Source organism: Lagenorhynchus albirostris, chromosome 1 (assembly GCF_949774975.1).
Source record: "Lagenorhynchus albirostris chromosome 1, mLagAlb1.1, whole genome shotgun sequence".
Taxonomy (NCBI): domain Eukaryota; kingdom Metazoa; phylum Chordata; class Mammalia; order Artiodactyla; family Delphinidae; genus Lagenorhynchus; species Lagenorhynchus albirostris.
Window position 1 is genome coordinate 47,999,213 of NC_083095.1, and position 26,855 is coordinate 48,026,067.

Sequence of the window (26,855 nt, forward strand, 5' to 3'; positions counted from 1 at the left end):
TGGAAGAGTCTCAAGTGCAGGAGCTTCTATCCCCGTGTGGTTTGGGGTGTGTCATCCTCCTGTACTTGGATGTGTTCACTGGAAGCTCTCCACACCCTGTAGTTTAGGGTTTTTATGGAGGTTGTTATGTAGGCATGATTGGTCAAATCATTGGCCATTGCTGATTAACTCCATCTCCAGCCCTAAGGTGGGGAGGTGGGGCTGAAAGTTCCCACCCTCTGATCTTTCCCTTGTCTTGCTGGTAACCAGCCCCCATCTTGAAGCTGTCTAGGGGCCCCCAGCCACCAGTCATCTCATTAGCATGCAAACAGACACTCTTATCACTCCCAGAGATTCCAAGGGTTTCAGAAACTCTTATATTTCAGGTTAAAGACCAAATATTAGAAGAAAAGATACTCCTGGCACTCTATCATGCAGGAAATTACAGGGTTTTAGGAGCTCTGTGTTAGGAACAAGGGGCAAAGACCAAATATATATTTCTTATTATATCATGTTTATATACCTCAAAAACCTCTTTTTTAATGTCAATTCTGTTTTGTATAGAAGTCTCAGTTAACTTTGAACCACTGTTTATACTCTGGAATGATAATGGCACTCATCTTTAAGGAGCTTTGAATAAAAATCAAAATTGAAATTTAGAAACAAAATGCTAGGTTGGTATGATACTCTAAAAGGATAGTCATGCTGTTATCTAGTAACTAATAAACTAGTAACTAGTAATTGTGTGTCTAGTAACTAGAGTAGAATATTAAGGTTCATGCCCAGGGGTTACCTTTATGAACTAACAGTTTGTAAAGCTTTTGCAGTTGAGGACTCTTAAGCTATGTGGAAAGGAGACTGGGTGAAAGAGATAGACCTATATTGAGTACCTAGCTCAGTCCCTGGTGCATAGTAGATACTCAGTACTGTTTATGAGATTGAAACGAGCTTGCTATATTTAGTCTTTTATTGGATAGCAAAATGGCTAAGACCCCAGTCTCTTTCTTTGGAGAGTATATATCCAAAACGGGGGGATAAAACACATTCACAGACTTTTTTCTTTTTTGGCTGCGCTGCACAGGTTGTAAGAATCTTAGTTCCCCAACCAGGGGTTGAACCTGGGCCCTTGGCAGTGAAAGTGAGGAGTCCCAACCACGGGACCGCCAGGGAATTCCCATAGACCATTTTAATAACTAGCAGAACTTGGTCATTATAATAAGAGATACAAATAAAATGCTGTAGAGGTTTAAAAGAAAGAACTCTTACATGATCATCAAGGTGGAAGGTCATATTATGGTATTGGGAAAGACTTCACAAAAAGTAGCATTTTGAGATTGTCTTCAAAAGTTAAGATTTCAGGAGACAGACATAGATGAAGAAAACACTAAAATATAAATGGACTAAGTGTTCCAGTTAAGAAAAAGATTGTCAGGCTGGGAACAATAACCAAACCTAATTGTAAGCTATTTAGAAATGCATCTTAAAATAAAGGCTTTAGAAATCCTTAAAGCAAATGAAGGAAAAAATATATATATCATGCAAATAATAACCAAAAGAAAGCTGGTATGACTATGTTACTGTATCAATGTAGATTTTAAAACAAAAAACCTTTGTCATCCTTTCTGTCATAACCAATCCATCATTAAGTCCTTCAAGTTCTGCTATCAAAACTTTTCACATCTGACCACTTTCTGTACCTTCACTTTTACCCCCCTGCCCTTGTCTAAACTGTCCTCACTTCTCCTCTGGGAAACCACAAGCCTCCTATTTGACCTTTCTCCTTTCACTCTTGTCTCACTGAACCCTTCTCCACATGTAAGTCAGATCACATTGCTGCTCTCTCAGAAAGGCTTCCCATTACAGTTATACTAACATGGAAACTCCTCTTTGGACATTTAATTCCTCTAATCTCATTTTCTGTTCTTCCACCTTGCTCAGCTTGTTCCTGACACATGCTAGTCATCTTTCTCTTACTTGGACCTTCTAGGTGTGTATTTCCGTAAGGCCTTTGCAGGTATTTTCTCCTCTGCTTAGAACTCATCTCATCCACATATTTGTATATTTGTATGCATCACTCCATTACTTCGGTTCTTTGTGCAAATGTCACCTCCTCAGAGAAGTCTTCTTTGATGACTTATCTAAAATGTTCGGTCATGTACTATCCCTTTAATAGTGCTTTTTTCTTTATAGCCCTTAACATTGCATACTAATTAGTTTTTTTTTAATGATCCATCTCTACTTTTAGAATGTAAGTTCTAAAGATAAACATTTTAATTTGGAACTTAACTGTACTCCTAGTGATGAGAACAGTGACTAACATATGGTAGGTGTTCAAATGTGTGTTGAGCGGATGAATGGATAAATCTGTCGTCATAATACCAACCATCCCCTATGCTCTGACTTCTAAAAATTAAAAAAAAAAAAACTACATACACTAAAATTCACTGCTTTTGGTTATGTCCGTACTCTTTTAATTCGAATTCTCTATTCCTCATATCTTTTTTGAGTATCGGTTCTCTTTTAGTAGCTTTTTTCTGTAAAACAAATGTAGCTTTCCCACTTGTCACTCTGCTTTCTCAAACTCTGTTAAAATTAACTTGAACAGCAAAAACAAAAAAGCCTCATCTAAAAAAACCCAAAAAAACCCTAACTTAACAAAATCCAAAACAAAATACTAACTGTTCTTCTTCCAGACTTAGTTTTGGTAAGTTATGTCGGTGGCTACCCACTTGCCCCATCTAAAAACCTCTTCATCCTCTTTATCTGTTGCCTTCCCCCATCTATCCCATGTTGCATATTACACGCTCAGTCTTCTCCCTAGTTTTACTTACTGTATTTGTGGAAAGTCGCTTGAATCTCTTCTGTCCTTTTCTGCTTTACTACAGGTCCCAGTCATCCCTGACCTGTACGAATGGGATACACCATTAACCGGCTTCCTTGCCTTTGTGCTCTCATGTCTTCCATTGTATCTCCATGTTGCTGCCAGGATTGGCCTTATGTTTTTCACATAGAGTCCTGATTGTAAGCTATCAAGGGCTGTTGTGGCTTCTCTAACATCATCAGGGACTCAGGTTCATTCTTTCTGTTGCACCATCCTTAGCAAAGGTTTCTTCTTTAAAGATGCCTTATGGTCCATGATGACTGCTGGTGCCTACCTATCTTGTCAGGTTTTTTTTGTCAGGAAGAAGTGGGAAGAGCAAGAGTATCTTATCACTCAACCCCCTTTTAAGATCCTTCTAGGCATCCCAAACCAGTGACTTCTCCTAACATCATTTAGCCAGCCTTAGCTGTTGGGAGAGTCTGGAAAAGTCTTTTAATGGGGCACTTGCTTTTAATGAAATTCTGTTAGTGACGCAAAAGGGTAGGATGGATTTGGGGTTAGGAGCCAGCAATATCTGCTATACCTGTGCTCCAGCTACTGAGATGCTTTCGTGGTCCCAACTTAGCACCAGTTCTGTGCTTCCTGGCTTTTGCTCATGATTTTCTTGTCCTGCCTTGTTTCCTTCCTTTCCTACCTCATTACCTTCTACTTCGTTCATCAGATTGAATTAAATCTTAGGTATAATTAAATATAACTCTTAGGTGTAAGAACAGTTCCTTTCTCTGGGTTACCTCAAGCACTTGAATAAGTGAGCAATTATAGCATACAAATCAGAAAGAAAAGTAAAAAAGAAATTTGATCTGGAGACAAACTGTAATGTTTAATTTTCCTTTCTGTTTCCCTAACCAAGAAACTTGACCTTTTGATATGTACTCTAAACGTTAAATATAATCTTTTAAAGGTTAATTGCGTCACAGAAGAAACATCGAGGTACTGTGGAAGCGAAAAGAATGTGATGAAAGCATATTTATTCAGGTAAACTATTTTTAGTTTTTTTGGCTCAGATGGACAAACATAAAGCTACACTTCTAGAATATTCAAGTATACAAAATATCACTAGGCCAGAATAAAGGTGTATGTAGTAGGGGTCATATGAAGCTTAGCAAGAAGTCTAACTAATAGATTTGTTACCTCCACTTTGCTTCCTAATCTGTAAATTGAGGAGATTAATACCTACCTCACAGGATTGTTTTGGATATTAAATGAGAATCTTATGTAAGCTCTGACGGCAAAGGCCTGGTAAGTAAGCACTTAGCAGATTTAGTGTTCTAAGTAGGTATGTCAGGTCCATATTCGGGTGGGAAATAAATGTACTTTATTTTTGAGGGATCTGCAGATGTCCAGGTTATGGATTCCTCCGTTACTTGGGTCTCCTAATCTGAGTTTTCTCAAAATCCTTTCCTCACACTCTTGGGATTTGGCCTAGGAAGTGGGGAGAGATCCTGTCTCCTCAGGGACCTACTGCTGAGGACCCTTCTTTCTGTCTCCTGCTTGTCTCCTTCCCAGCCCATCTGGGGAATGTGTGTGTGCTGGGAGGAAGCCTGGTTGGGACTCCTGTTGCTTCCCAGTCTTTTTGCCAGGTCCAGGGCCTAAGCTTTTCAAAGTCAGTGTATCTGTGCCTGTGTGTTCAGTAAATATTTGAGTGTGTATCATGGCCAGCACTCTGGTAGGTATATCGGCTAGTGGATAAGACACAGGCTCCAAGAACTGCCAGAGCTTCCAGCCTGGTGTGTTAGAGAGACAAGTGAAAGTGAGGACAAGAGTACGGACAAGACAAGGAAATATTTCGGTAATGCTTTTTAAAACTTTCTGCAGGGGTCACATATTACTGAGAGAATTCCCAACCGATACCTTGTTCGATGTGGATGCCATCGTTGCTCATGTTCTCTTGTAAGTACAGGGGATACCCATTTACTTACTTGTTATTTATCTGTTGATTTCATTTTAGACAACCACAGTCCATTACAATATTTTAGGGTCTTAGCATTATACTTGTAAGCATCAGTTTCACACATATTGCTGGTCTATCTTCCCACACAGAGGATCTAAAATGTCTCGAATGGCAGAGGATACAGAAACATGGAGATATTCTGTATAAAAGTAGGAGGTGGCACAGCACGGCCACCTGGCTCATACAATCGCTCTTGCCTTTGATTCTGTCTGTGGAGTGAGGATGTTACCAGGACAGAAGCTCATCTTTGCTATTCTCACTAGGGTTTTTGAAGTATCTAGCCTCCTTTTCACCCCAGCCTGATTTTTTTTTTTTTTTTTTTTTTCCGGAGTCTGTAGCTCCGTTCCTGCTCAGTACGTGCAGAAACATTTCAGGTGTTCCCAGCACGTGCTGAATGTTTATTGAGAGAGAGTGAATCTAATTTAACTTGCCTGGCATGGAATCTTTAGGCCTGGGATTCAGCCCTACCTGGGGTCCACTCCTGCAGTCTCTCCTCCAATGAAGTAGTAGTATCTTTGGTAACAGAGCTAGAAGCTATGACTTTTTCAGGACACGAGTTTACAGGGACTTTTCCAAATTAACGTTTGCTGAGACCTTTGCTGACCTTGACTATCTCTGTTTTCTGTGTGGCTCCCATCTTCCTCCTCTTCTTCTACCTGATTCTCGCAAAAATGGTGTGAAAGTTAAGTTACAGGAAACTCTAAACTTGATAGGTGACAAGTTGTGGTTATCACATGTTCCAGTACTAATAATATATTAATAACAGTCTTTAGAAATCCCGGCCAACCATGGACCCTGAGGCCTGTGGACTGAGCAGCCAGTTGTAAGGCATGAAAGATGGCCTTTTGAAGAAGGAATTCCAAAGACCTGTTGGGCTGCCTTGGAAGCCCTTTCCTGGGATAGAGAAGGGGTGGCTATCTTGAGAGTGGGGGTCATGAAAAGCTTAGCAAAAAGTCCAAGTCATAGATATATTTGTTCTCAGGAAGCTTACTCGTTTATGCTTTTTACAATGGATACCCAATGACTGTCTTTGACCCAGAAACAAGGGTGAAGAATCAGAGAAAGAAGATTCTTTAAGGGATGGGGGAGGGGAGACTAAGGTTGTCTTTGACAAGTCTGACAGCAAATCCTGGAGCGGCAGGTCCACGCTGGGCAGCCTGATGACAAGGTGGTTTCGAAACAACTGGGCCTTAGATGTGGAGAGGACGCTGTTACCTGAACTGGGTATCCTGTGGGGCTTGTGTCATTCAATCCTGCCATGGTGTCCTATTCCTTGTGCTGTACTAATGCTGATTTATAGAACGCTAATTCCACAAATAGAGTATTCCCCATGTTCCTGCTATGTGCCAGACACTTGTAAGGCACTGGAGATGCAAGACAGCGTAAGATGTGGCTCTGTTCTCTAAGAATTTAATGTTTTGTTGCAGAGACAGATATGTAAACAGAAAATATGTAGGAAGTAAAATAGTAGAAGTACGTCTGCATATGTCCACAGGGTAGTGAATAGTTCCTTGTGTCTAGAATGAGGGTGGATGTTTGTTAAGAAGCCTTCCTGAAGGAGGTGGCACTTGGGATGAGTCTTAAAGGATAAGCGGGGGTTTGCCCGGTGAAGAAATGGAAGGTGGAAGAAGCAGGGGAAACTGTGAGCCCAGGCAGGGAGGTTAGGACAGTTTGGAGAGGGTAGTCTTTACTGGAGTCTGAAATGTGAAGCAGGAGGTGAGAGCAGAGAGGTTGGCATGGGGTCAGAGGAAGGGATCTTTGTTTACCACGTGAAGAAGTTTAGGCTTTGGGGCAGCCCCTGAAGGGTGAGGAGGCCAGCTCTGGGCCAGAATCCTTGTGTGATCTTTCAGACCCAACCACAGGCAATTACAAGCTTTGCCCGGCAGGCCTCATAGGGGGAAGGTGCTCTCCCACACCAGACTGGTGCACAGCCAGAGCATTGCAGTTTTCTAGAGAAAATTGAGGTCCAGGACTCAGACCCCTCCCCTTCCCAATCCCTCGGACCCCTCCCTCTCCCATCCTTCTGACCAGACTGGCCTTTAGCCCCAGGTGTCTCCATTTGGGGCCTCATTATCAGGGACGTGGCCTGAGGCACCTTCCAGGTGCTTTGCCAAGACCTCCTTATCACAGGTCTTTGGCTAAACGCTTTCTCTGCTTTAACTCTGTACTTTTCTTTTCCTCGCCCTTCACCTGCTCAGTCCCCCCACCATTCCACGGGTCCATAAAGAGGCAGGAGCCTTCTCTTCGCAGCTCCTTGGAATGAGATGATTCCCACGCCCACTGGCCCTGGCCTGGAGCTGTTCAGTGGCGGGGGATGGGAACGGAACACCGTGGAGGCTGTGCCTCTCCTTTTGCCTCTTGCTTGCACTGTCGCAGTAAGTGAATAAAGGCTTGGTTGTTACTTTTAGTTTGGCTCTCTGTCCTAAGTGACCACTCAACACCTGATTGCTCAACTGCAGGGTTGTAGGCAGATAAGTGATGTGATCAGATTAGCACTTGAGGGCTCTTTCTGGTGGGTGAGAGACAAATTTGTGGGGTCCAAGCACATGTAGAAACCATTGTGTGGCCATTGTGCAATCTAGGGAAGTAAAGATAGCAAAGAGGGGGTTTTCTTTTTAATTCTTAGGAGGTAAAATGGACCGGGCTTGGTAACGATTAATTTGATTAATCCCTGATCTCTTCTTTTCCTTCCTTCCCATCTCACTCTACCCCAAATCTGATCTGATCACCATCTGAAGTAGGCAAGGATGAAGAGCAAATTTACAGGAGAAAACGAGTCTACTTTAACAAGTTGGATGCCCATCTTACCTGAGTCTTGAGTAGGCAGCTGTAGGAATTTGCACCCCTGGGGAGTGTTGTCAACATGTAGGTCATCTAGGGAGCATCCTAGGATAACACCAACATATAAAGGAAGAAGAAACTGAGCAGGAAAACACAAATGTCAAGGAGGTAGAATTCCAAAGGGGCAATGCCCTCATTTTTGTTTCAAATGTAAGAAAACTGACTTGTGGAATACAGTATTTTACAAAAATTTTCAGTAATGATATTTAGAATCTTGAAGAACTGTGCTAAATAGTATGCCATATCATAGCTGTACCTTGCAAATTGCCACGAGGAAAAAAATGCCTCTCAAGCCGTCACCCTACTTCTTTGTGCAAAAAGCATCAGTTTGAAATACCCAGTTCCTGGCAAGTAGTTCCTCCCTTGTACTCTTTTCAGTTGTATACTATTCCTAGAAATGGAACTGAACTGTTGCTTGTTATCTTTTGCCCACTTTTCTATCATTTTTTTTTAAAGGGTGATTTTGTCCTAGAGCTGGTTATTTCTTTTATTTATTTATGGCTGTGTTGGGTCTTCGTTGCTGTGTGCAGGCTTTCTCTAGTTGTGGGGAGCGGGGGCTTCTCACTGCGGTGGCTTCTCTTGTTGCAGAGCACGGACTCTAGGCACGCGGGCTTCAGTAGTTGTGGCACTTGGGCTTCAGTAGTTGTGGTTCACAGGCTCTAGAGCACAGGCTCAGTAGTTGTGGCGCACGGGCTTAGTTGCTCCGCAGCACGTGGGATCTTCCTGGACCAGGGCTGAAACCCATGTCCCCTGCATTGGCAGGTGGATTCTTAACCACTGAGCCACGAGGGAAGTCCTGTATCATGTTTTGAACTTTTATTCTTGTTAATTTCTAGGTGCTCTCCTTATATAAAGGAGACACAAATTGTACATTTTCCTGTTTGTCATTTATCTTTTGAATTTCCCTATTTTGTTCTTTTAAATATCATCAGGTCAAATTTATCTTTTTTCTTTTGACTTCTGGATTTTAAGTTGTACCAAGGTCTCCCTTACGCTCTTGTTACAAAGGAATTCACTTAAAGAAATTAAGACTGTTTTATAGAGCAGTTTTAGAATTACAGAAAATTGAACAGATAGTCCAGAGAATTCCTCCTTTCTCCTCTGTACTGTTTCCTCTGTTAACATTTTGCATTGGTGTGGTACATTTGTTACAATTGATGAATCAATACTGACACATTATTATTAACCGAAGTGCATAGTTTATGTTAGGGTTCACTCTGTGATGTACAGTTCTATGAGTTTTGACAAATGTATAATGACATGTATCCACCATTATAGTAGCAAACAGAATCGTTTCACTGCCCTGAAAATACCCTGTGCTCCACCTATTCATCCTTCCCTTCCACTCCCCAACCACTGATCTTTTCACCATCTCTATAGTTTTGCCTTTTTTGAGTGTCATATAGTTGGAATTGTAACCCAGAAAAAGAGCTCGTGTGTCAGTTTCACAGAGAGCCAAACTCTGACAGCAGGTGTTTGCAGCAAAGTAAGGGCAGCAAAGTAAGGGTTTACTGCAGGGCGCCAAGCAAGGGAGTGGGTGACTCAGATCCACTCCAGCTTGGTCTTTGAGTTAGGGGGTTTTTAAAGGGAAAGAACAAAGGAGCTGGGATTAATCATTGTCTAGTGACATTTCTGTGACATTTCCTAATTGTAGTTTCAGGAGTCAGGATACCTATGGTTTATTAGCATCTGGTCTGGTGGTCCATGACCCTAGGGGGGGTCTGTTAGCTTATCCTGCCCTGGAGAAGCAACTTGTGTCTGTACATTAACAATAAGTTATCAACCACAGCAATTTTAGTACATTAATGCACTAAATGTTGTCGACAATAGCAGTTTTAGTCATCTGACCCTGGTTGATTACTGTTCAGTTAGCACAGGATTGAAGTCAGAGGGGACAAGAAAGGGAATAAAGTTTTGGAGAGAGAGCTTAATCATCACCTTGGCAGGGAGACTTGGTTTTAGTGGGGGCTCGTTTTCAGAATCATATAGCATGTAGCCTTTTCAGATTGGCTGCTGCTTCTAATTAGCAATATGTTTTTAAGGTTCCTCCATGTCTTTTCATGGTTTGATAGCTCATTTCTTTTTATTGCTGAATAATATTCCATTGTATGGATGTATCAGTGTTTATCTATTCACCTGTTGAAGGACATCTTGGTTGCTTCCAAGTTTTGGCAATCATGATTAAAGTTACTATAAAGTTCATGCGTAGGTCTTTTTGTATTGATGTAGTTTTTCAACTCATATGGGCAAATACTTAGGGGTGTGATTTCTGGATCATATGGTAAGACTATGTTTAGCTTTGTAAGAAACTGCTAAACTGTCTTCCAAAGTGGCTATCATTTTGCATTACCACCTACATTGAATGAGTTCCTGTTGCTCTACATTCTTGCCAACATTTGTTATTGTTAATTTTTTTTTTTTAACTGTAGCTATTCTAATAGGTGTGTAGTGGTATCTCATTGTTTTAATTTACAGCTTCCTAAGGACAAAGGATATTGAGCATCTTTTAGTATGCTTATTTGCTGTTTGTATATTTTCTTTGGTGGGGTATCCGGTCAGATCTTTTGCCCATATTTTAAATGTTTTTTTTTTTTTCTCATTGTTGAGTTTAAGAGTTCTTCTATATATTTTGGATTCAAGTCCTTTATCAGCTATATGTTTTGCAAATATTTTCTCCCAGTCTGTGGCTTGTTTCTTCATTCTCTTAATGGTGTCTTTTGCAGAGCAGAAGTTTTTAATAATAAAATCCAACTTTACAATTTTTTTTCTTTCATGGATCATGCTTTTGGTGTTGTGTCTAAAAATTCATTGCCAAATCCAGGGTCACCAAGATCTTCTTCTATGTTTTACATTTAGGTCTATGATCCATTTTGAGTTAATTTTTATGAAAGGTGTAAAGTCAGTGTCTCGATTCACTTATTTGCATGTGAATGTCCAGTTGTTTTAGCCCCTTTTTTGAAAAGAGGAGCCTTTCTCCATTAAACTGCTTTTGCTCTTTTGTCAAAGATCAGACTCTATTTATGTAGATGTATTTCTTCTCAATGTTTTAACTGTTCAATTTAACATTTAAATCTTTGCTTTGTATGGAATTTAACTAGGTAAATAGTATGAGCAGTATATTAGTCAGGTGGCTAAATAATTGTCCCAACGCAACTGAAATTAATCTCAGTTTTCAAGGTGTGATTTTTTTATACTAAACGCTCATATATATTGGAATCTACTTTGGACTTTCTGTTTCATTAATCTATTTTTTTTTTTTTTTTACTAGTACTGTTGCTTTAATTACTGAGGCTTTATAATGTATTGTAATATCTGAAAGGTCCAGGCCCCTTCATGTTTCTGTTTCTAGAATTGCATTTTTGTTCTGTTTACATGTGACATTTAAAATTAGCTTGTCTGGTTTCTTCCTCTCCCTGACTAAATCCTACTGGCATTAAATTTATAAGTTATTTTAGGGACACTTGACATCTTTAGAATGAATCTTCCCATCCCAGAACCAGATGTCTTTCCATTTATTCAAGTTTTCTTTTGTGTTCTCTAGTAGTGTTTTAATGCTTTCTTCATATATGCTTGGACACTGAAATTTATTACTGGGTATTTTATATCTTTTGTTTCTATTGTAAATGGGATTTTCCTTCCATTATCTTCTAATACATACACACTGATAAATTTTTATGTGATCAGTGATCCACAGTTACACTTGAACTTTGCTTCTTTGTAAACAGAAAAGATCAAGGTTTTAGACAATTTCTTAGTCTCAGAATATAGAAAAATTGCAATTGGGGAAGAATTAAGTTAGTAAAATCTAAGACTAGAATAACAAGTGTAAACTTAGGGTAACCCTATACTAAATATTTACGGAATTGTATATTTTTGAACCATCATGGCCAATTAAGTAGTGTATTTTTGGAGGACATTTAAAATATTCCTAAAACATCATTGATTAAAAGTATTCTGAGGAAATGGTCTACTAACATTTTTAACACATTGATTTTTCAGGATATATTAATGAAATAAACCAAGTGTTTAGAGCATAGCATTGTTCTGTGTGTGTAAGAAAGGGAGTGTTAAGTCTAAAACTCTGAAGGGTCTTCGATGTTACCCTCCTTGCATAATACTTGCGGAAACACCAAGCCTCTGAATCAGAAATCAGACACAGCGGTAACAGCAATCACAGTAACATGGTAGTACTGGATTTGCCGTACCCAGTTCTCCACAGAGCTACAAGGTGAGAGCCATACGCTTAAATCTGTACTTACAGCAAGGTTTGGAGAAGGAGAACTTAAATTATGAATCTCTGAGTTTACATAGGAGCTGGCAAATCTGCTTTTTCCTTCTGGAGATAGAGTGCTTATCTTTTTCTCTGGAATTTAAACAAATTGCTTGGGGCAGGAGAAAAATGTCTCTACCCCTAAATATAAGCATTTAGCTCCAGGGAAGATAAGGAAGGTTTTATTACCTTTGAATGGGACCAGGTGGCTCCAGAGAAAAGGAAACAAGATTAGAACTTGAAGAGATGTTTTCCAGCTTTGTGTACTGCCAATTTTCATCTTCAGGAGACATGGACTGTGTAGGAACACTGAGAAATCTAGGAGGGATAGTTTTCTAACAGAGACATATATAAATATTTATTTATGGCATGTATGTATTTGGTATAAATATTTCAAAGTTTCACAAGAACGTGATTATTGGTTTACAGGAAGGGAATGCGGAAGCTGGGATGGGGGAAGGAGTTGGAGGTGGACTTTTCACTCTTTAACTTTTTGTATACTTCTTGTGTTAGGAGTCCTACAAAAGAGTTAAAATTTGCAAAATAAATAAAATTTAAAATAAAGGTAAGATTATAGATTTATAGTCTACAAATTCTCAGCTCTGTTTTCTAAAATATACATAGTCAAAACCGATGGGGCTTCCCTGCTGGCGCAGTGGTTGAGAGTCCGCCTGCCGATGCAGGGGACACGGGTTCGTGCCCCGGTCCGGGAGGATCCCACGTGCCGCGGAACGGCTGGGCCCGTGAGCCATGGCCGCTGAGCCTGCGCGTCCGGAGCCTGTGCTCGGCAACGGGAGAGGCCACAACAGTGAGAGGCCCGCGTACCGCAAAAAAAACCAACAAAAAAACCAACAAAAAACCGATGGAATTGTGTGGTTTGGTAACTGTGAGGAAAATTTCACTTCCCAGCTTCTAGATTGGGTTAAGAAGGGTAATATTTAGAAAAAGAAAGTAAAGTAACAATCTGTATTTGTTGATTGAGAATACCATATGTAACCAGTCTGAGGCAAGTCAGATGGAGGTGTAGAAGATTGAGGCACTGTAATCTCAAATGTGCTTTGGAATGATATATGAAGAAGTCAGGGTTTATGGAGGATTTATCCGTTGTGTGATCATAGCAGTTTATCTTTTCTGATTGCTGGTTTTCCTCATCTCTTAAATGTTAAAAATTGCACTGTCATTAGATTTTTTTGAAGATCAAATAATGTAATACATCTGAAAATATGCTTTGTGTTTAACCCAGCGCTCTACAAATGTTAGTCACTTTTTTCTATATAAATGCAGGAAATCTCATTTTGCAATTAAGAAAAAAAGCAATCCAAATTCAAATATCTACCTGCCGTTCTGTTGCACACACAGTACTAATAGAAGTGAGTTCATGCAAGTCCGTGCTGTGACAGTTGCTGGGAATGTTTGCCATGAGGCAGCAGTTGCAAAGAAAGGCCATTTCCCCCCTAGTCATTGTTGACTCATGGAAATCATCAAATGATATTGATACAAAAAGGAAAGACTGTGCAGTACTGTAAGAAACAATGAAATCTCAATAACTCTTTATTAAGATGTGCTAATTGATATTCTGTGATAATATTTTGTCAAGTGGAAGATTTCTTTCCTTTTAAGTTAATGTACTACTGACGATAATATGAACTACAAATATTATGGTAATTATTTTCAACTATCATAATTTCTGCTAGTAGTTTATTTTTAACACATTATTGCAGAGCCTGGGTTTTGAGCTTGGATAGAACTTCTGGGGAAAGCTCCTCTTGGAGGTGTCTTCCTTTAAAACTCCTGAGCTGTGCTCAAGCTGGTCCCTTCCTAATAGGTTTTGAGCTATTGCTCCTTCCTTTATCTCTATCAGATTTGTTCCTACACAGTATTATCAGGTGGGTTCCTGTTTGATAGTGACATACTGGGAAATTGTAGTAAAAAATTACTTGCCTTGGATTTGAATTCCTCACAGCTCTATGTTAATTGGTAGTAATGGTTATATCCCCAGACTGTGCCTTCTTACACAAAGTCCTTCTACCAGTGCATAACATCGTGTGTGCCATGTATTAGGTGTTGAAAAATATTGGATTGATGGATGAATGAATTGGGAAGCTTCACTTTTTGGTTGTTAAAAATTGGAGGAGCAGAAATCTTCTTATGTTATAAGCCCATAAGATTGTTTCTGGTGTTAATTTTATAAGTGGTAAGCTAGTAGGAAAATACACAGCGTATGACAAAAAGACTTAGACTGATGTTTTTGAACTTTGTTATTACTTGTACTCTCAATTCAAATTTCAGAGATGGCTTCTGTTTGTTTTTTTAACTGTATTAATTTAGAAAATGCCTAATGAAACATTTTGGGATATTTCATTTTATGCATGGATCTGCCTAGAATACTATACAGTCATCCCTCAGTATCCAAGGGGGATTGGTTTCAGCACCTCCCACCCCGCGCCTTCCTCACCCTCCGTGGATACCAGAATCCCCAGATGCTCAATCCCTCATATAAAATGGTGTAGTATTAGCATATAACCTATGCACATCCTCCCATATACTTATTTTTTATTTTTTTTGCGGTACGCAGACCTCTCACTGTTGTGGCCTCTCCCGTTGTGGAGCACAGGCTCTGGACGCGCAGGCTCAGTGGCCATGGCTCACGGGCCCAGCCGCTCTGCAGCATGTGGGATCTTCCTGGATCGGGGCATGAACCCGTGTCCCCTATATCGGCAGGCAGACTCTCAACCACTGCTCCACCAGGGAAGCCCACTGTATACTTATTTTTATTTTTAACATCTTTACTGGAGTATAATTGCTTTACAGTGGTGTGTTAGTTTCTGCTTTATAACAAAGTGAATCAGCTATGCATATACATATATCCCCATATCTCCTCCCTCTTGTGTCTCCCTTCCACCCTCCCTATCCCACCCCTCTAGGTGGTCACAAAGCACTGAGCTGATCTCCCTGTGCTATGCACCTGCTTCCCACTAGCTATCTGTTTTACATTTGGTAGTGTATATATGTCCATGCCACTCTCTGACTTCATCCCAGCTTACCCTTCCCCCTCTCCGTGTCCTCAAGTCCATTCTCTACGTCTGTGTCTTTATTTCTCTCCTGCCCCTAGGTTCTTCAGAACCTTTTAAAATTTTTTTTAGATTCCATATATATGTGTTAGCATATGGTATTTGTTTTTCTCTTTCTGACTTACTTCACTCTGTATGACAGACTCTAGGTCCATCCACCTCACTACAAATAACTCAATTTCGTTTCTTTTTATGGTTGAGTAATATTCCATTGTATATATGTGCCACATCTTCTTTATCCATTCATCTATCAGTGGACACTTAGGTTGCTTCCATGGCCTGGCTATTGTAAATAGAGCTGCAATGAACATTTTGGTACATGACTCTTCTTGAATTATGGTTTTCTCAGGGGATATGCCCAGTAGTGGGATTGCTGGGTCATATGGTAGTTCTATTTGTAGTTTTTTAAGGAATCTCCATACTGTTCTCCATAGTGGCTGTATCAATTTACATTCCCACCAACAGTGCAAGAGTGTTCCCTTTTCTCCACACCCTCTCCAGCATTTATTGTTTGTAGATTGTTTGATGATAGCCATTCTGACTGGTGTGAGGTGATACCTCATTGTAGTTTTGATTTGCATTTCTCTCATGATTAGTGATGATGAGCATTCTTTCATGTGTTTGTTGGCAGTCTGTATATCTTCTTTGGAGAAATGTCTATTTAGGTCTTGTGCCCATTTCTGGATTGGGTTGTTTGTTTTTCTGATATTGAGTTGCATGAGCTGCTTGTAAATTTTGGAGATTAATCCTGTATCAGTTGTTTCATTTGCAAATATTTTCTCCCATTCTGAGGGTTGTCTTTTCGTCTTATTTATGGTTTCCTTTTCTGTGCAAAAGCTTTTAAGTTTCATTAGGTCTCATTTGTTTATTTTTGTTTTTACTTCCGTTTCTCTAGGAGGTGGGTCAAAAAGGATCTTGCTGTGATTTATGTCATAGAGTGTTCTGCCTATGTTTTCCTCTAAGAGTTTTATAGCATCTGGCCTTACATTTAGGTCTTTAATCCATTTTGAGTTTATTTTTGTGTATGGTGTTAGGGAATGTTCTAATTTCATTCTTTTACATGTACCTGTCCAGTTTACCCAGCACCACTTATTGAAGAGGCTGTCTTTTCTCCATTGTATATTCTTGCCTCCTTTATCAAAAATAAGGTGACCATATGTGCGTGGGTTTATCTCTGGGCTTTCTATCTTGTTCCATTGATCTATCTTTCTGATTTTGTGCCAGTACCATATTGTCTTGATTACTGTAGCTTTGTAGTATAGTCTGAAGTCAGGGAGCCTGATTCCTCCAGCTCTGTTTTTCTTTCTCAGGATTGCTTTGGCTATTCGCGGTCTTTCGTGTTTCCATACAAATTGTGAAATTTTTTGTTGTAGTTCTGTGAAAAATGCCATTGGTAGTTTGATAGGGATTGCACTGAATCTGTAGATTGCTTTGGGTAGTAAAGTCATTTTCACAATATTGATTCCTCCAATCCAAGAACATGGTATATCTCTCCATCTATTTGTATCATCTTTAATTTCTTTCATCAGTGTCTTATAGTTTTCTGCATATAGGTCTTTTGTCTCCTTAGGTAGGTTTATTCCTAGGTATTTTATTCTTTTTGTTGCAGTGGTAAATGGGAGTGTTTCCTTAATTTCCCTTTCAGATTTTTCATCATTAGTGTATAGGAATGCCAGAGATTTCTGTGCATTAACTTTGTATCCTGCTACTTTATGAAATTCATTGATTAGCTCTAGTAGCTCCTGTATACTTTAAATCATCTCTAGATTACTTATAATACCTAATACAATGTAAATGCTGTGTAAACAGTTGTCAGTATTTGAGAAATTCAAGTTTTGTTTTTTAGACTTTTCTGGAATTATTTTTTCCAAATATTTTCCACCTGCAGTTGGCTGAACCTGCAAATGTGGAACCCATGGATACTGAGGGTCAACTGTAATTAATTTAGGTAAAAGTAATTTGTCTGTCTCTCTCCTTCATCTCTCCCTCTTTCTCCTCCTCCCTTTTTGCTTTTTTTTTTTCCCCTAGGAGTTTTGGTAAGGCAAAATAGAAGGTAACTTTTTTTTTTATTGGGTTGTTTAGAATTTGAATAATGGCAGAAATATGATATAAAAGTGGTCTTTTTTCCTGAAAAAAGGCTGAGCAACCTGCTGCTCTAAAAGCAGGGTCAGGTGGACTCCTGAGTTCTTTTTTTTTTTTTTTTTTCTGACACCCATTCAGTTCTTGGCCATATATCTTATCTACCTAATGATTGTGTTAGGAGGGTCTCTGGAAGAGTATGCCAAGGAAAAGGAAGGCCTTTCTGGGGCAGGAAGAGCTCCCAGGTCAGAGCAGCCTCAGGCTGTTTTACCCCATCTATAGAGCAAGAAAATCGCAAGACAGACTTTTCCTTTAACCCATTTCTCCACTTTGGAACTGGAGTGAAGGAGCACAGGCTCATGGAATGGATCCTAGAGATCCCTAGATGTCCCCATATTCTGGAAGTTAACATTAAAAAATATATTAAAGTTAGGAAGCCATTGGGAACAATCATGGAGATCGTGAGATTATGAATGTCATTAGTTTTGGTATTATTACCTCTTGGATAATGACTCTTTAATGAGCTTTGGGACATTAGGCAAGGTAACCTCTTTAAGGCCCATGACCTTATCTGTAAAATGGAGTTAATGATAGTACTGATCTCACATGGTTGCCATGAAAATTAAGCACAACTGAGTGTATTGTTGGGTGTTCTTAGTTATAAGCCCCAGAATCTGGGTCTGACTGGCTTAAGCAGAAAAGGATTTAGAGCAGATGTAGGAAAGCTCAGACTCACTAGAAGGGTTGGAGAACTGGACTCAGGTTTATCTGGCTCTGAATTATTTGGCTCATAATCATGACACGGAGCTAGTCTGCGGGGGACTGCTGCATTACTTCTAGGCATTGGATGCCACAACTTGCATTGCTAGCACTACAGCTGTCATTAGCACTATTGTCATTCCTGCCTTCAAAGCTGACTGTTGCTGCTGCTGCTGCTTCTGGAAATAATTCTGCACTGCTCCTGATTCTTTACATCACTAGCTCCCAGTCTTGGATGTCAGATAAGTGATTCTGGGTCATATAGCCTAGCAGCAGGGAGCCTGGAAAAGCAATTTACAGTATTAGTAGCTTGTATGTGGGGACTTGGGCTCTGCCCACCATGAAGACTTAGAAAACTGGGAATTCCCAAAGCAGAAGAGTCAGGCAATCCCAAAACTGATAAACTGCCACTACTTATATAGTACTTAGTACTATGCCTGACATGTGGGAAGTGTCCCCCCAAACGTTGGCTTTTATCAATTTATATTTGCTGGTCTTTATTGAGAAAAAAGGTTAGTGATATTTCTACTCCTAGGTTAGATTTTTGAAGCAAACGGATTAGAGCTGCTAGAGAAGTAAAGGTAAATGGATGGATGTCATTCCCAAGCCGAGAATTTACACGGCAGTCCAATTACTTCACTAGATGGTGTCTTCCAGCAGTTTTGAAGTAACTCAAGGGTAATTCTGGTCTTGCTAGCCAAAACGTATAAGTAGCCAGTAGCCCAGATCGCCACTGAGACTCTGTAGCTATTCATTAGTTGCCTCCCTTTTTACCTGGTTTACCATGTATGAGTGGTCAGTAATAACATAGTTTAGAAAGTTACGGGCAAAGTGTCAGAAGACCTGGATTAGAATCTCAGCTCTATCAGTGACTACTGGTATGACCTGGAGCAGGTTACTTAATCCCTGAGGTTCTTTCCTCTGTGTGTGTGTGTGTGTGTGTGTGTGTGTGTGTGTAATAAAGAATTTTCCAAGAATATCGTTGAGGATTTAAATGAAAACATGTGAAAATATCTAGCAAATAGTGAGTACTGCCCAGTAAATATTTCTTTTAAAAACAAAACAAGAGCCCTGGGACGTATAGAAATTCAAGTTTTACATTTCTTTTAAAAAGTTGAAATCTGTAATATATAGGTAAATATTTAAGCAGTGTAATTTAGGGCAGCCATTTCAGGGTGCTCCCAAAGTGACAATATTTTTATAATAATACTAAGACGTTTGCCTTTTTCACTTTCCTTCTTTTATGAGTGCGGTTTCTAGAGGCTACATTTTGTGTTGTGTGTGTGATGTCACAACAGAGTGAACGAAGAAGCAGATAAGAGAATCCACCTGTCTTCTATTTAGTCCAATATTAAAGAGACTTGCAAAAATGTAAAACAAGGCCACTCTTTTCATTAGATTTTTCTTTCCTTTTGGAAATTTAGTTATTTTTAATACAAAAGTGTTATGTTAATATGCAATGGTGTTTATTTTTATTTTTTAAGGGATTAATAAATATTTTTAATTGCTATTTTAATTTCTATTTTGGCAACTATTGATAAATGTAACCTACATAAACAAAAGCCCTTTGAAGGGCTCAATAATTTCTAAGGGTATAAAGGGATCCTGAGACCAAAAAGTCTGAGAATTGCTATATTAGTGGAAAGAGCTATGTTTTCCGTAAGAGGAAACTATGACTGACTAATTTATTGGAGTGAACTTTTGCTTACCTAAGTATGTGGAGTTGGAACAGCTTTCAAAAATTCTTAAAGTTTAGCTTAACAAAAATACGCACACACATGCACACACAAACACACACACACAGATATGCATGTGGAGATTAAGTGAAATTAGTTGTTAGTGATAGAGAATTTATATAGAAGTAAAAAATTTTTAAATGAAATTCTTTTGGATGAAGAAATATGATGAGTTATTCTGATCTATACATTAAAAAGATGATTTGGGGGACTTTTCTGATGGTCAGTGGTTAAGACTCCATGCTCCCAGTGCAGGGGACCTGAGTTTGATCCCTGGTCAGGGAACTAGATCTCACATGCCACAACGAAGATCCCGTGTGCCGCAACTAAGACCCGGCGCAGCCAAATAAATAAACATAAATAAATAGAGATTATATTAAAAAAAAGATGATTTGGAAGAACTGTGGTCAAGTGGAAAGATCACTAAATTAGGAGTGAGAAGACCTGTTCTATGTTCTGTTTCTGGCTCCTCAGTTCAGTATATGTGTTTTTGAGTAAGTAAGCTCTTCAGTGTTTTGACTTGATCTTCTGTTTCTTCAAATGAAGAACGGCAATAAATAATTCCTGCCCTATGTTTTCTGTCATTCATTCAACAAATACTTATTGAATACTTACAGTGTACCAGGTTCTATTCTAAGTTATGGGTATAGTGATAAAATATGCAAGGTCCCTGTCACAAGAAGGCAACAGTTTAATGAGAGAGGCAGGGATAAACAAGTAAAAAAATATATGTGAATAATTATAAATTTGATCCTACAAAGGATTAAATAGTGTGAAATTCAAGAGGAAAATGCCACAGACCTACTTATATAGGACCAACAAGGGAGGCTTCTCTTAAGTCAATGATGTTTAAGCTGAGACCAGATATAGGAGAAGGGAACAGCTTTCAACAAAGAGAATGGTGTGTGCAAATGCCCTGGGGTGTTGCCTAAAGTAGGGTAGACATGAGGAATAGTAGTACAAAATGATGTTGGAGAAGTAGACAAGGCTTACCATTCAGGGCCCTATAGGCCATGGAAAGATGATTTCAGTATAGATGTGTGAAGGGCTGAAATGTATCCATGGCTGAGAGATTTGTAAGGGATTATTTGTCCAGAATAGGCTGCTAGTAAATACAGTTTAAGTGTATTGAGGTGGTTGTGACGGAGGATACGCACACTGTTTCTCACAACTGTCCCTGGTTAATGTTCTTAGTGACAGACTAATGATTTAGAGGGTGATTTTAATTTGGACTTGAAATGCTTAGGTTCTTACTATTGAGGGTTTGTTCAAAAGATTAAATTTCTTTTTTGATTAGGTTCTTTAACCTACTCAAAATATGTATTAAATAACTAAGTAAATGTCAGATTTTTCTACCAACTACATCTTTATTTATTTCAGTGCTCTTCTTTTTAATGAAGTAAAATATATTACCACTCTGGGGGACCTTCAGAACACAGAAAATGCTCTGAAAGGAAAAGCAAACATTGCATTCTCATATGTCAGAGCCATTGGAACACCAGGTATTTATCAACTTTTACATTAATCTTCGTCATGCCTCTATACACGTGTGTTTATGTTGAAGGACTTAACAGTGTATTTTGACCACAATCTTAATATTTTAAAATAAATTTAAAGTGTCTTTTACTATTATATTTTCTTTCTTCAAACAGGCAACATAGTATAGTGCTTGAATGAGAACTCTGGAGCCAGACGCCTAGGTTAGACTCCATGTTCCACCAACTACTTACAGTATGACCTTGGACAACTTATTTAGCCTGTTTCCTGGTCACTAAGGTGGTGAAAATAATTGTGCCTACCTCTTAGTGTTATTATGAGGACCAAGTGAATTTGAATAACTTAAAAAGTTTCCTGGTGCTCTGTGTTAGCTATTACTGTTTTTTATTTCCTTACAGTCCTCGTGGTACCTGATATAGTAGTTTATAGTATTTGATAAATGTTGTTGACTGTCTTGGCTTCCTTCTTTACCTTGGTATTTGCTGTTTATGACATATTTTTCTTGATTTTTAAAAAATCTAATTTTGACAGCATCACCTTGCGCATTCATAGGTAATTTTGTCATAAAGAAGTTTTTAAATGTTTCATGAACAAATTATAGTTATGCTTTCAGGATTTTTACTTGTTAATGGTTATAACTTGAACATGTTAATATAAAATGTTGTTAAAGACATTTAAAAATTATATGTACTCTATGAAATAAAATCATTTATTGGAAATTTCAATTTTTATACACATAAAGGCTTGATGGCTACACAGTATGCCATTGAACTTAATGTACTTGTAAAATAATGCTCCAGAATCAGCCTGTTTATTGTTTACTTTTCAAGGCCCCTCAGGTTATTGTATTTTGTCCATGGTTTGTAATTGTAATTAACGAGAGGGATGAGCTATACAGGGAGCCAGAAATCCCTGATTTATATTTTAACAGGGTCAGTCTGATTTCTGGGTTTGGAATAGACTAGAAGGAGCAATAGTAGAATAAGGGAGAAAATCAGGAAGTTACTGCAATCATGCAGGCAAGAGATGGTGGTAGGTGGCTTGGACCAGGGTGTTAGCAGTGGTGGTGGCAATACATTTGAATTTTAGCAGTAGTTTGGATGTAAGACTAACTGAGTTTTCTGACATATTGGTTGTAGAATGAGAGAAGAATAGCAGAGACCAGGGTGGCTCTGGGATTTTGGCCTGAGCTATGTGAAAGATGAAATTGCTGATAACGAAGGTGGGGAAGAGTGGAAATAGTTTGGAGAGGAAGCTCTAGAATCCACTTTTGAACATTATACTTGTGGAGTACCCATTAAACAGCCAAGTACAGATATCAACAAGGTAGTGGGATTTTACTAGTCTGCATCTGATAGTGGGGATACAGACTAGGGATATAAATTTGTGACATAAAGTTGTGAGGCCAGAGAAGACCGTGAAGGGAGTGAGGCTGGATGGAAAAGAGAAGAAGACTGAACTCATTAGATACTTCATCTTCCACAGGTTAGTAAAGGAGGCAGAAAGAATGGCCTGTGTGTAAGCAAAGTGATGATAGGATTTTATTGATGAGATAGAAGCAATTGTATCAAAGGAAACTGAAAGGTTAATTAGGATAAGAACTACCAGTTGACCATTATGCTTAGCAGTATGGAAGTTATCCATGCCCTTGATGCACACAATTTTTGTAGAGTGGTAGGGGTAAATGCCTGACAGGGGTGTAAGAGAATAGGTAGAAAGCAACTGGAGACTGTGACTATAGAGACTAATCTGAGAAGTTTTCCTTTTAAGGGAAGGAGAAATATGTGGCAGTGGCTGGAAGAGTATGTGGGTTCAAGTGAAGAATTTTTTTAAAAAATTTTCTTTAATTTATTTTTGGCTGCATTGGGTCTTTGTTGCTGCGCACGGGCTTTCTCTAGTTGCAGCGAGCGGGGACTACTCTTCCTTGCAGTGTGTGGGTTTCTCATGGCGGTGGCTTCTCTTGTGGAGCATGGGCTCTAGGTGCACAGGCTTCAGTAGTTGCAGCACGTGGGCTCAGTAGTTGCGGCACATGGACTGTAGGCTGTGGACTTCAATAGTTGTGGCTTACTGGCTCTAGAGCACAGGCTCAGTAGTTGTGCACGGGCTTAGTTGCTCTGCAGCATGTGGGATCTTCCTGGACCAGGGCTCAAACCCATGTCCCCTGCATTGGCAGGCAGATTCTTAACCACTGCACCACCAGGGAAGTCCTCAAGAATTTTTTAAGAAGCATATTTGTATGTTGACAAAAAAGTTCTTGTAGCAAAAGGAAAATGCATCGTGGAGCAAAAAGAGGGCAGAATTACTGGAGCAACATCTTTGAATAGACTAGAGGAGATGGAATCTAGTGAACAGGGGGAGGGCTGGTTCTTTACTAGGAGCACAGAAAATTCGCCTGTGGTATTAGGAGGGAAGACAGAGAATATGGACATCAATTTAGTTAAGGGGGCAGATAGATATGGTGCTGGGAGCTTTTTTGGGTTTTTCTTAATTGGTTCATTTTCTCAATGAAATAGAAATAAAGTGATCAGATAGTTTGAGGAATGAAGAGATGAAATAGTTGTTTTAGAAGGCCTGAAAATAAAGAATGGTTGCTAGGCAGCAGTAATAGTTGATGCCAGTAATCTAAAGTGAAACCATTGACATGGTGATGCTAGCAGGTTCTTGTTTTCTTTCCTTTTTTTTTTCCCCCAGCCATATTCACTTTCATGGATGTAAGTACAGAATAGGCAGATTATTTGATTTAATTTGGACTGTGTTTTAGCTAGACAGGCGGGGGAGTGATTATAAAGACTGACCATGGAATTTAAGCTGGTTTAGGAGGGAAGAGAGGACCCAAGGTGGATAAAGGACAGTGAAAATGGTAGGATTGTAGGTCCGGGAAGGTTAAAGTTATGTACTAGACAGAGTGACCTGGAGATGGAAGAGAGTGTGTGTGTGTGTGTGTGTGTGTGTGTGTGTGTGTGTGTGTGTGTGTGTGGAGGAGTGCTGGACATTTTGGAGGGATTTGCAGTGATTGGTGATTACAAAGCTTGGAGTGGGACCATGGCAGTGAGTGGGTAAGGCAGGGCTGAAGAGAGATCACAGGAGTCTCCAGAGAAAACCAAGGACTGAAAGGCTAGGATTTTGCAAGGATCATCTATGGGGATAGTAAAATCACCAAGGTTATGTTAGTAGGATTGGAGAGTGTGACAGTGTGACAGAAGCAAAATTGTTCATGGAATGAGGGGGATTAACCCTGGCTCGGGTTGTAGATGACTCCAGCAAGGCAGAGTGGTGAGTGGAATAATCTGATGATATGTGATTCAAGTGGTAGAAGATTAGGTCGGGGAGGGGAAGACAACTACCTAGAAATGGCAGTGAGGAGAAGAGGGAAAATAAGATATGAAAAGGCAGGAATCTTCAAAGAAATACTTTAAGAAAATTTCCCAGAACTGAGGGATTTTGAGCTTCCAAATTCAAAGGGCCCACTGAATCGCAGCAGAGTGTTTAAATGCAGAGCCACACCAGAGCATCTCATATTGAATTTTCAGAATATTGGCAACAAACGCTATTCTAAAATCTTTAAGAAAGGAAAAAATATTGCAGTTAAAGGATCAAGAATCAGAAGGCGGGACTTCCCTGGTGGCGCAGTGGTTAAGAATCCGCCTGCCAATGCAGGGGACACGGGTTCAAGCCCTGGTCCGGGAAGATCCCACATGCCGCGGAGGAACTAAGCCTGTGTGCCGCAACTACTGAGCCTGCGCTCTAGAGTCCGCGAGCCACAACTGCAGAGCCCATGTGCCACAACTACTGAAGCCTGACGTGCCTAGAGCCCATGCTCCGCAACAAGAGAAGCCACTGCAATTAGAAGCCTGCGCACCACAAGGAGGAGTAGCCCCTGCTCACCGCAACTAGAGAAAGCCCGTGCGCAGCAATGAAGACCCAATGCAGCCAAAAATAAATAAATTAATTAAAAATAAATAAATTAAAAAAAGAAAAAGAATCAGAATGGCTTTGGACTTCTCAACTGCAGTCCTGGGAACTGAAGACAGTGGAGCTATGCTTTCAAAATTCTTAGCGGAAATGCTAGAATGCTACATGCCAACAACTATAGTTAGTTATGAAAGTAGAATAAAGACGCTTTGAGAGGTGTAAGGTTGCAAAATTTGTGTATTCCATATATCCTCTCCCAGGAAGGAGCTAGAGAATGGGAGCAAGGGAACAAATTAGTCAAGAAGATGTGGGTAATAGGCCAAGGACCCAACGTAAGAGTGAGAATCGGAGCATCCCCAGGGTGACAATGAAATGAGTCCCCAGGATGAAAGTTGTGCAGCGGGTCGAGCAGCAGAGTCCACATTGGAGCAGATCAGAAGGCTCTGCAAAAATGTCTGCAACAAGAGGGAATTGATAATATAACTGATGTATTTGAAGTATTCAGAGTGTTAGACAACTGTGGAAGAACTTAGGAATAAATTAGCAAGAAATCTAAACAAAAATTTTAAAAGATACCTATAACTGTTGTGAAAAAAATTTCAAAAGGAAATAGTATTTACTGAGTCCCAACAGTGTAAATCCTGACTATTGATCTAATAAAAATTAGGACTATATTGAGCACGTTGAGGGCATAGAATTGTGTATATTTGTGGAGTGGGGTTTTGGAAAGGAGAGCTAATTTATCATCTTCCATAGTGGGAAGTTGATAGAAAATACTAACATTAAAAGAAAAAAAAATCAGGAAATAAGAGTATAAGAAGGTCATTTAGAGACTTGGAGGTAAATACCAAAAGGAAGAGTAAAAGAGTTGAAAGTAGCTGTCCCTTGGGAGTTGGAAATGGTGGCTGAGGGTAGAGGAACTGTTCATTTTCTTAATACACGTTGTAGAATTGTCTCTTTAAACTATATATAAGAATAAGTTTGATTTAAAAAAAACTAAGCCAGAAATAGTGTACAATATTTGTATATAAAATATAACATGAAAGTTGTATGATGAACTCATATTCTCTTCCCTACTACTGGGAAGAAACTATCACAGATTTGTCATATATTCTCAAGTATAGCTCATTTTCTATTCCCTCTTAGTTCTTCTCTTACCTTAACTAGAACAGACTTTTTATAACTTCTTTAACTGCCTGTATTTTCCCAACTGGGATCCCTACAAAGGCTTTTTATTTAAACATAATAGAGCATAAAAGGGTGTACGAAAGTATTCTGAATAGAATAACTCCTCCTCTCTCCCAACTTCTTTCTCTCTTCTTCAGAGCACAGAGCAGTCATGGAAGCTGCTTTTGTGTATGGGACCACGTACCAATTTGTCTTAACCACAGAAATTGCCCTTTTGGAAAGTATTGGGTATGTATAAGAAGCATAAGTTAACAATTTTAATTTCACTTATTCCACATTACTTATTCAGCATTTCCATTATACTCCCACAATGTGGACTTATCTGAGGGGAATCGTAACCAGATGTGAATATATAAATGAAACCTGAAATCCTCTTCATTACTGTTATCTGCTGTACTAAAATGAACTTAAATATACAGAAGGGATGTTAAACTAAGGTGAACGAAGGCAGTATGCATAAGCCACAAGATGTGATCCCTTGAGTGGCCACGTGTATTTTACGAATAGATCTGCCACAGTGATCAGATAGGTGATAAAATAACAGCTTTCATAACTAAGCTCCAGAGATTCTTCCTGAGAGTGCCATAAGTTACTATACCAGAAAAATCTTAAATATATTTGAGTACAGTTTTGAACAGAATATTTTACATGTTTAATTTTCCTGTCTAGTTTCTAGCTTACAATTTTAGGT

The 26,855-nt window shown here is 39.3% G+C and overlaps 1 protein-coding gene across 1 annotated transcript in view; it reads left to right on the forward strand.

Annotated features, from left to right (window-relative positions):
* Positions 1 to 26,855, forward strand: part of TXNDC16 (thioredoxin domain containing 16) — a 104,448-nt gene that overhangs the window by 3,382 nt on the left and 74,211 nt on the right. The window contains exons 4-7 of the mRNA XM_060167196.1: positions 3,762 to 3,835; positions 4,676 to 4,750; positions 20,948 to 21,069; positions 26,302 to 26,392. Of these exons, the coding sequence (XP_060023179.1) occupies positions 3,762 to 3,835; positions 4,676 to 4,750; positions 20,948 to 21,069; positions 26,302 to 26,392 (362 nt within the window). The remainder of the gene's footprint in view (positions 1 to 3,761; positions 3,836 to 4,675; positions 4,751 to 20,947; positions 21,070 to 26,301; positions 26,393 to 26,855) is intronic.